Source organism: Neltuma alba, unplaced genomic scaffold (assembly GCF_004799145.2).
Source record: "Neltuma alba isolate B1F8T4 unplaced genomic scaffold, ASM479914v2 tig00012092_pilon, whole genome shotgun sequence".
In the NCBI taxonomy this organism is placed as follows: domain Eukaryota; kingdom Viridiplantae; phylum Streptophyta; class Magnoliopsida; order Fabales; family Fabaceae; genus Neltuma; species Neltuma alba.
Genome location: NW_021636649.1, coordinates 274,638 through 287,060, shown reverse-complemented (window position 1 = coordinate 287,060; position 12,423 = coordinate 274,638). Strand labels below are relative to the sequence as shown.

The window sequence follows — 12,423 nt, the reverse complement described above, 5'->3', positions numbered from 1 at the left end:
AAGATTACTTTGGAAAAAAATACATAAACATAAGAAACAAAGTAGATTGGGGTCTTATATTTAGGATCAAAATAAAAGTCAAACAAAATCTTATATTAAGAATTGGAAGTAGTATTACATAAATAAAGGCAACAGATTTTTTTTTTTAAGAAAAAAAGGTAAGCTTGGGCAGTATTTAATACTTCCTCCCTTTTTTATGATAAACATTTAACTAAATCGTGTGAATTAAAAAATTAGTTAAAAAACTAAATTTGTAAAATTGCAAGTTTTCTCTTCAACGATATTTTTATTTATAAGGGAAAGAGAATATAAAAAAGAGAATAAGAAAGTTATTCAAATACAAAAATAATAAATTGAAAAATAAGATAATAAACATATTAAGTATTAAAATAAGTAATTAGTGGAGGTAAAATAAAAAACTAACTAAAAAATTATACATTTTACAATTTTTTTTTTATAAATAGAAACAAAATAAATATGACAGTTATTTCCTGTAAACCTAAGAATACAAAGTGGGGAATGGTTGTTTGGATTATGATTGAGTAAAAGTAAGTTGGTTATAAAATGACCAAAATAGATATGAGTTTTAATAAATAATGAAACATGATTAAAAAAATAATTTCACATAATACAATGAAATTAAAATAATTTAATATGAAGAAGTCATAAAAAATATTTTAAATATAAAGTGAAACATGAAAAATAAAAGTATATTTAGGAGCATATTTAAAAATAAAATATATTTCTAACTTATTCATTACTTTCAACTAATTTTAACTGATTTTTATTATCTACAAATTAGTTATTTGAGGCTTATAATAAGAACCAAAAGAGGTAATAAATTTCTTAACTTTTTCTCTCTCCATATTTCAAAAGCTATAAGCCATAAGCTATAAGTCATAATAAGCTGTTAATTTTAGCTTATAGCTTATTGTAGCTTTTCAGACAAAAGCCCGATTGCAGAAAAGCTGATCCAAACGGACCAAATTGTGTCAATCGAGCTTATAGAGCTTATAAGCTACTTATAAGCTCAAAATAAGTGATGCCAAAACAGGCACATAACAGAGTGCGCTTTCGCTGCCGTCAAGTTGAAAGTGCCTTTATCGCGGGTGGCAGCCACCTATTTGTGTTGTGACTAACAGAGAGTTTATTAATAGAATATTACATCTACTTTTTAATATAAAAATTAGTTAACTAATTTGATTAGATTAAAAATTTTTATTAAGTTAGTTATTTGTAATAAATATGTGTTGCGTTTTTTAAAATATCTTTACTAATCATATGTATTAGCTAGTAATGTTTAATATGTGTAATTGTTACAAGTACTACTTTAAAAGACAATAAATAAATATGAGAGACAAAATATATTAGAGTATTATTTAAAAGTTAGAACCAAGTTAAAAATCACACTAACTCTTATATTAAAAAACAACATATGATAATATGAGTGCAATCCAATGGATGCAATAAAACTCAATAATGGCAACTCATGTCACTACAAATATGCAAATTAAAGCATGGGTTTATCTTGGAAAAAAATCATGAAAATGCATTAGCTACAACTTAATTAGTCCCTTCAATTTTTAGCACAAGAGCATGTTTTAGTCATAAATATAAACAAAAATACTTATATTGAATTTCTTAAATTTATTGTTTTTGTTATTACAGATATAGAAATAGGGCCATCGCAACACCCATCAAAAGAGTAGTTCCCCAACCGGGAACTACTTTACCATATTTCAAATTCAAAAGTTTCAATAAATTATCTATAATAGTTTGTTTTGGACCAGATCTAGAACTACTCTTAACAGTTATTGTAGCCATAAATCTTATTTTTTATTCATTGAGATCTATTGACCTTGTATACCATTCCGTTATAATAAATGATCTTATCCTAGATCTATTTGTAGTTTATTTTTTTCACGTGAATTTATAATTTAATAATAATATTCTAAAAAAATGACACATAAGCATAGTTAATTAGAGAATTTATTATAATGATATAAAAAAACGAGAGAATCATAATCAGGTTTAAGAAAAAGGAATTAAATATCTTAAAATCTATCGATGAGAAAAGAGTAAATAACAATAAATTTCAGAGTAAAAAATGACAACATATTCAAAGTAATTACTTGTCACTAAAAAAATTTTATATTAATTTTTTTAAAACATCTTAATAATTCTCCCTGAACAAAAATTCACTAAAGTATTGTGAAGATATAAATCATAATTCACAATACAGTGAATACACCTTAGAATTTTCGGCCAAAAAAAAAAACAATACACCTTAGAAAACAACTGATACTGGTGAGAGGAGGGATCTCGAAGCTTGGGGATTGACGCAGACGCGGTGGCATTGGCAGGCACACGTGACCGTTAATGGAATACTCCCACGTTTGTTGCTGACAAAGCCCCGAGTTTTGGGCCTGACGTAAGAGCTGAGGTCTTTTTTCCCCTCCCCTGGCCTTTCTGTTTTTTTTGGCCACTTTTGTCTTTTCTTTTCTCTTTGGTAATCTCTTACCCTCTCTCTTACCGCCCACTTTTGAATGTGCTCTGTGAAGCTTCCTTCTTTCCCCCATTATTACGTGTTCCCACCCTCACAAAATTTAAAATAAACCACAAAACACTACTTACAAGCCATTGGCAATTTATACGTGTGTGTGTGTGCTTACCTTGAACTCTACTAAATATTTTCAGGCCGAAAAAGAAACTCTATCCAACAAATGTAAAACATATATATATCTGACTTGATTGATCGATAACATTAGTGTAGAACATAAAATTAGTCGTTAATTATATTATTCACGTTCTTTTAGTTTTAATAATAACGCAAACCCTAATACACGACTGATTTACCTTATTTTTATTGAAAATCTAAGCCAAAAAAAAATCATGTCCAACCAATATTCGCCCTTTTATAAATTAACTACTTATATATGGAAATATAGGGTCTGTTTAGAATAACTTATAAATAGCTTTTCAATTGTTATTTACGGAGTACAAAGTAAATATGTGAGAAAAGTTTTGTCTCGATTTATGTAAAACATGCTTATAAGTTATTTCAATCGTAATGACAAATAAGGATATAGCTGTTTCGAAATTTTGGTTATGTTGTCAATAATTTTATTATGTAGAATTATCTTTTTTTTTTGGTAATTTCCTAAGTGCAGTAATATTTTAGTCAAGAAAAGACAAAGTTAAAGAAAATACAATTCATTCCGGTCATTAACAACGCTTATCACGTGATTCCTTTCCCTCACTATATGTCAACTTCCCCTACACACCCTTTGACTTTTCATTGAAAGCCCCTCCTTCGCCTTCCGCTTCCCTCTTTTCTTCTCTCTTTTATATATTTCTCTCATTATTTAAACTCAACACACCAACACCTTATTTCGGCTTATCCTAAACCCCCTCCTTATTTGTTTTCAAAATCGCTGTCTTTTAGCACTACATGATTTGATAATCTGATGACTGATTTCATTTTGAAAAACTCTATTCAACTCTTAGTTTTATTTTCTATCGATTTCTTTTAATAACAAGTATGAAATTTGAAGACGAGTTTGAACATGTCAAATGATTGACATATATATGCTGTCATCGCACCAACTATTTCGTAGTTATAGGCATATAGTTGCAAAAAAAAAAAAGAAGAAGCTATATATGCATATATACATATCCTCTAATAGGGATAGTCTCTCCACATCATTTGGGAAAAAAAAAAAAAAGCTTTTTCAGGTGGGAACGAGACCGGCCGGCGGGGGGGGGGAATCGGATATGATGCCCTCTAAGTATTTAATATACTGTGCTTATATAATTATTATGAGTTTGAGCAACTTCGGCGGGATGGATGATCTAAACGCCATGTCATGATGGTATCATCCATGGACCCCGTGGATCATTAAACCACAGACTTACTTAATTATTGTGGTAAATATACTGTTCACACTTGCATTACACAATACGATGTGTCATCAAATTAAAACTTAGCCTTGTGAACAACATAGTAAAAGATTAAAAAGATATAATGTGGACAAGATATAAGAATGAGAAGGAGAAGTTAGAGAGAGTATTAGCGGAAGGTGGTTTTATACTTCACAGAGAAGAGCAGCGGCATGATCATAAAGAAAAAGGGAGAGGAATAATTTGTGGAGATGTGAATAAAGACGGGGATAGATGGAGCATCATCGTACTAGTATGGACGTGGCCGAAACAATATGACAGCCTACTTCCGGTTCTAATTATAAAATTTCATTTATAAACAACAAAGTCTTATAATTAGGACTGACGATAAGATTAATTAAGGAGGACCAGGGCACACATTTTGAGGTACAGCAACTTAACGCACGAATTCCCGTTTCATGGGAGGGTGAAGAGCATCCACGACCTTTTTTCCCAGCTTCCCAGTCGTCTCTACGTACGCGGTGTCCTGGTCAAAGTATCTCCAATTTAAGCTCTCATTATAAAGAGAATAATTTTTGTTTTTTAAGAAAAGGAAGGAATTGAGCCCAACTGAGATGATGAGTCAGCCTCCAATGCGCCATATTCGGTCAACCTGTCTCTCCAATCCGTTTCCCACTCTCCTCAGTCAGAAGTAGCTAGCCTTCCGCACCATCACACGCTTTTCACGTGTTGGTTTTCACATCTGCACCAACATAGACTACTTATATATTTTTAATTAAAAAAAATCCAGCAGACAAAAACAAGAAACCCTATATTCAAGTTCAAGTTGCCTGGACATATCCCCTCTCAAAATATCATCTGTTGCTTAATTATTTATACTAGTAAGCCACAAATCAAGCTCACGCTTAGTAGTTCTAGCTAATAGTGTATTTAATGATCGGTATTCAAAATTCATATTTTTCAGTGTTAATTAATCACGGCTTATGCTCATCTAGCCAGGCACGAGATTTATACTTCCCGAGAACTTTAATCGGTTACCAAAACGGACACCCAAAGCATGATCCGGATTAAACAATATTAAATTTTACTGCCCCGTTATATCAAGCTTGCTTACTTTTACGGAATTGCTCTGGGTCAAAAATATAGGTTGAATTACACTGTATGTATGCGCACCGGTGTGATTTTTAATTATTAGAGTATGGTCCATAATATAAACAGTACTTATGTTGACATTTTAGCCACAAAGAATAGTGTTGAGATGATTTTTGTTTGGATTATTCATTTGGGTGCCATAAACAAACGGACTTGGATTATCTCCACTGCCTTCCCATCCTCTACCTTTCTTTTCTCTTCACAACCATTTGATCAAAATTCCAATGGTTCAGATTTAACATCTTATAAAAATAATATTATTAAAAAATAAAAAATAAATTTAAACTGTTAAAATCTGGTCTTAACAGTTTACAATTGTAATAAAAAAAAAAAAATTTGCTTTATAATAACAGTCTGTAGTTATGAACTGTTCAGATTAGATTTTAACAATTTAAATTTATTTATCTATTTTTTATCATAATATTTATTTTTATAAAATGTTATAACATATTAAATCTGGACCATTAGAGTTTTGATCTAATGGTTGTGAAGAGAAAAGAAGGGTGGTAGAGGGGAAGAGGATGGAAAGAGTAGTGGAGAGAATCCAATTCCATAAACAAACCAGAGAAAAGGAGAGGACAATAAAAGAGAGAGAGAACCCACAATTTGACTAGAGAAGTGAATCGCCGAGAGTGCAAGGGGGACCGAGTTGGAATAGCGACGGCCAAGAGAGATATAAACTGGATACCATTTTCACATGTGGTTGATACAATATGTGTGTGAAGCGTGTACGATACCCCTATATAACCCCTTCTCCAAATTTATTTCTTCCCATCTGTACAAATCTTGGAAAATTAGAACAAACTCTTCATTCCATCTTGTTCCTCAGCCCTCTTCCTTGAAGGTAAGCGCAAGCTTGTCGTCCCTCTCTATTTTACTTCGCTTCGGTTAACTGTTTTTCTTCAACGTTTCCCTAAGCTGAGTTTTGAAACTTAATTACACAATCTTCTTGCTCCGGATCGATCTTCTCTTTTCCCAGCATGAAATGGATCTAGTCTCTGAAACTTGTCTCTCCTCATATCCAATGAAAATTTAAGATACGCCTTCCTCGTATAAATAATTAAGGACCTGGCGAATGAGATGCCCTGACAATATATCTGTGCGCTAAGATCAGTTTTTACCACTGTTGCTTTTTCAGTGTCGCGTATCTCAATTGGAAGGAAAGTTAAGGGAGATTAAAATGGAGATTTCATCCAAGTACTTCGCAGAGCTGGTAATTAAGCATCATAGCTCTAGGCATTGAACTTCTGTAGTTAATTTATGAATATGCGTGGTTCGATCTGTAACTAATCAAGTTTTGAAATTAAACATGACAGGATCCGAGCATGTTCGAGCAGTACCCAGTGGATTGTATGGCGTACGACGTTGATGACTTTCAGGATTTGTCGGGATGCGGCGACAGCTATTCATGTTTCGACTCCAAAAGAAGCCGTGATGAATGGCTCCCAGTGGAGAGTCCTGAACCTTTCGCCCAACAAAGACCAACCAAACAACTCAAGAGCACCAACAACACCAGCTGGGCCTCTTGCACCACCACAACAATGGCTGACCCCATCGCCCCTTCCAACAATTCTGCTTCTAATTCCACCTCCCAAATCATTTCTTTTGACAACTCCAATTCTTCCCCAGACGTCGCTTCTCACCAATTTCACAGCTTGGATTCTAGTCCTGTTGTCAAGCCTAAAAACGAGACTATTTTCTCCGCTGACCACTTGGATTTCATTGCTCCATTCTCCATTTCTCAGCCCACCTATGACCACAAATCTGATTCCTTTTTTCTCCCACATGAGAAAAAAACTGCCACCATTACCAGAAATCCCATCCAAGCTCAGGATCACGTCATGGCCGAAAGAAAACGAAGGGAGAAGCTCAGCCAGCGGTTTATTGCTCTTTCCGCCATTCTTCCTGGTCTCAAAAAGGTACTTTAACTGTCATTTTAACTAATTATCACTCTATCTTTTGATCTTGTCCTTTTGTCTAGAATCTAATCAACACCTTCTTACATTCATCAATACATATATGTGCAGATGGATAAGGCTTCAGTCCTAGGAGATGCGATCAACTATGTGAAGCAACTGCAAGAGCGCGTGAAGATTCTGGAGGAACAGGTAGCCAAGAAAGCAGTGGAAACAGCGGTGTTTGTGAACAGGTCTGTTGCCTATGCCGACAATGATGGCTCCTCCTCCGGTGAAAATTCCAACGGCTGCTACGCCCAGCCACTGCCCGAAATCGAAGCGAGAGTTTCGGGCAAGGAGGTACTCATCAGAATCCACTGCGACAAACTCTATGGATCTGCCGCCACCATACTCTCCCAGTTACAACATCTCCATCTCACTGTCCAGAGCAGCAGCTTCTTGCCCTTCGGGGATGCCACTCTTGATGTTACTATTGTTGCTCAGGTAAATTAATCTTTAAATGATATTAATTTATTTCAAAATTCCGTCAACTCACCAACACTTGTTATATTTAATTAATGTATAAGTTGCGTTAATTTGTCGCAGATGAACAAGGAAGAGTGCGTGACAGCAAAGGATATAATAAGAAGCCTAAGGCAGGGACTGAGGCACTTAAATTAATGTGTGTTCGTGCTTTGTCGTACAGTAATATTGGCCGATGTGATGAGGAATAACAGGTGTTAATAATAATAATTTTTACCGCGGCGCTTTCTCCTTTCCTTTTTTTTCGTCCATCTGGATTCTGGAGGAATTAGAGGCCTGCGTGATTAGTATCGCTTACAGTCTATCAGTTAACGTTGGTTTGTCTGATGGGAAGCTTAATTTGAAGGGTGATGCCACGAAGGGTTTTCGTTCTTGTTTTTGCGTAGCTCACTGGTTCGCTACGTTTATCCTACCCGAAATGGCTTGTCTCTTCAATTTGTTTGGTACTTTTGGGACCATGGATTTTTGAGAGGACGTGAATACTCAATTACACCTCTTTCCTTGGAGAAAAAGGTGTAGTTTGACAGACGATAGCAAGCAATTCACTTTATTTCAATATCTCCAAAGTCATTCTATGTATCAGTACAATAGTCCTCAAATCAAGCAGTATACTTGTGTTTCTGATAGATCAATGACACTTTGTTATTTCCCGAGAAAAATATGAAGAGCATATCTGGTCGTAAGTTTTATTTTAAGATATCCTGGATCGACAACATCCAGATACGAGCATAAACGAGTTTAAGAAATTAAATTAGCCTTCACATGAAGGAGTGTGACCATTGGGGGGTCTCAATTATTATGCGGCCAGCGCGTGTCAAGGGATCGGAATTAATCTTTTTTAAGCAAGTACAAGTTTTTTTTTTTAATTAGAGATAATCCTATCTGGAACACTGTTAAATACTGAATGTAGACATTCCTTAAGGTAGGAATTCAAATCCTGGTTTAAGGAGACCCAACCTCATTGTTACGGATCAGCATAAGTTGAATTAACTTCATTCTTGTTACTGCTTGGTGCTACAATTTAATATTGCGAAAAACTTAGTACACATCATGATCTGTTGGCCAGGCTCGTAATCTATTTAAAAAAAAAAAAAAAGACAAAAGCTTTCGTCGTTCTTCTAGACCAATCTTTTTCATTATTAATTTATTGAAGATGATATTCTTTCATGTGCTTAATAATGAAATAATTTAACTAGGATGCATTGTGGATAATATTAAATTATCTATATCTATATATCCAGCGTTAAAATATAAATAATTAATTATTGGGGTTAAGTTAAAGTTCGTTGACACGTTCAGATATACTCGAAACTTTTGCTGGAGGCAACAAAGCAAAGAATTCATGTGACATGTGGCTCAGATTTGTTAAAAGCATAATAAAGAGCTCTGTTTGGTGATGTTCCTTTTCTTTTGTTTTCTGTTTCGCCAACTTGCTACTGATGTCGCTCGTGATCACGATAGCAAAATAAACGCACATATATTGTTAAAGCCACCGTAACCCAAAGCCAGCATCCTCAACCAAAAATGTTTTACTCCTCCAGTTCTAAATATAAAACCCTTATACTAGTGTATATAAAGGTCTTATATTTAGGACCGGAAGAGTATTTTATATATGTCCCTTTGTTTTTTATGGATATTAAGAGAGTTTGAATCCTCGTTTGATCTATAGTTTCACTGATATGTTGATACTACCTCTGATTTTTAATGTAAGAGTTAATTTGACTTTTAATTTAGTTCTAAATATAAAACTCCAATCCAATTTATTTATCATATTTATCTATTTTTTAAGGTAATCTTTGTAGTAATTCTATATGATGAAATTTTCATTAAATAGTAGTTCTAGTTGATATTTTAGGAATACTAACTTAACTAATAATTTTTTTAATTTACTCAAATTAATTAACTAGCTCTTATATTAAGAACTAGAGGTAGTATATACTTGCATATGACACTCGTCAACTGGTCCTTTTGTCGTGGTCGGTGATTGATTTTTTAATAACGCTGTTCCAAATTTTTGATTCAAACAATTTTTCGTATTCCGTTCTCATTTTCCCACAAGACGTACGCCATTTTTGAAGATGATGGATACTTGATGATGACAAATAATCGTCTCTCGACCATTACTTTGTGATGTAAAATATATTACTGAGATTTGGTTAGTTTGTTAAAATTCATGAAATTATAATTACACGCAAAATAATTGTACACTGTACTGTCTATATATGTCTGTGTATATGTATATTTCTTTATTTGTATGTATAAGACAGAATTTATAAATATACCGGATATTAGTACTTTGTATAAAAGTAATTCATGTATTTCAGAGTATCAATGCCTTTATTTATATACTCATTGCTACTTATTATAAAGATTATAAATATCTGTTAATATAATTTTATATAAACTAAGGAATTCAGTTAAAATTTTAAAACGCCTTTTAGAGTTTTATAATTAACGTCCACAAAACTCAATATTAGGGGGACAATAAGTTACTCCTCTTTTTGGCCAAAAAAAAAAAGAGCTACTTCTCTAATCCTATTTATAGGGTAGAGAAGATATTTTTTAGTCCTATTGATAAGGCACTAAGAGAATTTTTTTGTATAGATGTATAATTTTACCTTCATTTATTATTGTGTTGACTTTGTTTATATGAGGTATAATGTATATTAAATAGGAATGAAGTTAGAAAGTTATTGAATTTTAAATGAGAGTTAATGAAATTTAAAAAAAATTTCTATGTGAAACATATTAAATATAATTTATAAATAGGAAAAGAGGAGCATTGATTAACTAAGAGATTGTGTAGTTGGTTCATGAGTATTAAATAAAGCGTATCTAGAAAATTGTTTTGGACAATTCAGAAAATACTATATGATAAGGCCCACGAACAAGTATTTTATGATATATATTTGTGGGAATATTTGTCAAACAATTCAAGCGATAGACATTGATATGTTTATCCACCTGTCAATTACATAGGAGACAACCTGTGTGCGCGCGCGCGTCATTGATAAATATTATTAATATTTTTTAAACTAATTTAAAAATATCTATTGAATTAAATTAATGGAAAAATTTATTAACATTAAATACTAAAGAAACAACACATAAACATTAAATTATACTAATAACAAAAGAAATAGAAACCGTCTTAAGATCAACGAGAAAAATTATCGAAAGCAATACAATATAGGTATTAACTAGCTATTAAAACCATAGTCTTCTATTTTTATTAAATAAATTTCTTTCACCTCATTTGGTGTAGCCATGGAATTACCCGCGATATTTTTATATCTGAACAATTAACTAAAATTATTTTCTTAATTATCACATTGTCTATTTTTTAAAAAAAAATTATGGTATATGACCATTGTTCTTTAATATGAGAGCTAGTTGACTAATTTAAATAGACTAAAAAAATTAGTTAAGTCAGTTATTCATAATAAATAGGTATTGTCTTTCTAATATACCATTGTTAATTATATGTATTAACTATAACTATTATTTATAAAAATTTTAACATGTGCAACTATTGTAATTGAAAGGAGCTAATTTGGAAAAAAAAAGGATAATGTGAAAGACAAAATAAATTTGAACCTTATATTTAGTATCAAATTGAATGTTAAACTAACTCTTATATTAATAAATAAAAATAGTACTACATCTGATCTTTAATATAAGACCTTATTTGATTTTTATTTTGGTCATAAATATAAAACTCCAATCTACTTTGTCTCTTATATTTATGTATTTTTTTCTAAGGTAACCTTTCTAATAATAATAGTTCTAGCCAATATACTTGATTAGCAATGATATTTTAGGAAAGACAATACATATTTATTACAAATAACTAAGTTAACTTCTTTCTTTAATCTCGTCAAATTAGTCAACTAGCTCTTATAATTAGGACCAGAAGTAGTATTTAACTAAGAGTTATATAATACACCGACAAAATTTTAGGCCAAATAATTGTTTCAAGGGCTTGGAAACAAGTGAAACCTTTTGGAGGGGGCGAACAAACATTGTAGGGGGACAATTCAAGTATTTTAGAGATAGCAAGTGAAATTTCCAGGGTTCCTATATGTAATTTTCTCTAGTTTAGCTTTGTGGGGGCAATTGCCCCCTAACTCTTAACACACAGACACAGTACAGATTCCTCAGTTGACAAATGCGTATGTTATTTGGACAATTTTACAAATGACAAGCGACAGATAGGGACAGTCCAACAATAATTGAAGTAATTTAGTGCAAGTGTCTTTAATGATATCTAGTTAATTTATAGAATACTGTGGGTGAGTTTTGCTTTTCCTTTTTGATGGTCCTGACATGGTTTTATTACTCCACCTAATTGAAGTTGATTTATCTCCCACCCTGTCTCCTACCTCGAATCCTAGTGACCAGGGAAATGCGAGTTTTAAACTAATGTCAATCCTTTTAAAATCATACGTTCATTATCCCTTTGATTTCCATCCCATTCTAATTTGGCGTTACCGTCTTTTTCTGTACTGATGAGTTTCTCATCATTAATTGTTCAAGTACAGAGAAAATTAAGAACACCCAACTGGCGGGAGATCTTCAATTAAAAATGCAGTAGCTAATAAGGCTGACTTAAAAAAAAGACTCCGTTTGCATCCGTAACGGTATTTCCATTCATAAACCCTAGAGACTCTTTTTTCCCCCCACAATACATGCAGTACGTGCAGTATTACTGCCTTAACTGGACGTGTGGGTGTCTGCATTTCACAACTGGAATTTTGAAATTTACGACATAAAGCCCTATATTTACAACTTGAAGTTTCTCATTAATTTACATTAATCTTCTTATAAAGTTCTCAAGTGTCCTTCTCCTATGTATTTAAGAATCAAGAATTTGTGCGAATGCAGTTGTATAAATGGAATATCTTACTGCAACAACTCTTCATTAGCTCACTGT

At 32.6% G+C, this 12,423-nt stretch overlaps 1 protein-coding gene across 1 annotated transcript; it reads left to right on the top strand.

Moving 5' to 3' along the window:
• Positions 1-5,840: 5,840 nt before the first annotated feature.
• LOC114722385 (transcription factor bHLH18-like) lies at positions 5,841-8,137 on the top strand. Its single transcript, XM_028908416.1, has 5 exons — positions 5,841-5,896; positions 6,191-6,265; positions 6,369-6,971; positions 7,080-7,451; positions 7,554-8,137. Exons 2-5 carry the CDS (start codon positions 6,233-6,235, stop codon positions 7,626-7,628), a joined length of 1,083 nt encoding a protein of 360 aa, XP_028764249.1. The 5' UTR covers positions 5,841-5,896; positions 6,191-6,232; the 3' UTR covers positions 7,629-8,137.
• The last annotated feature ends 4,286 nt before the right edge of the window (positions 8,138-12,423 follow it).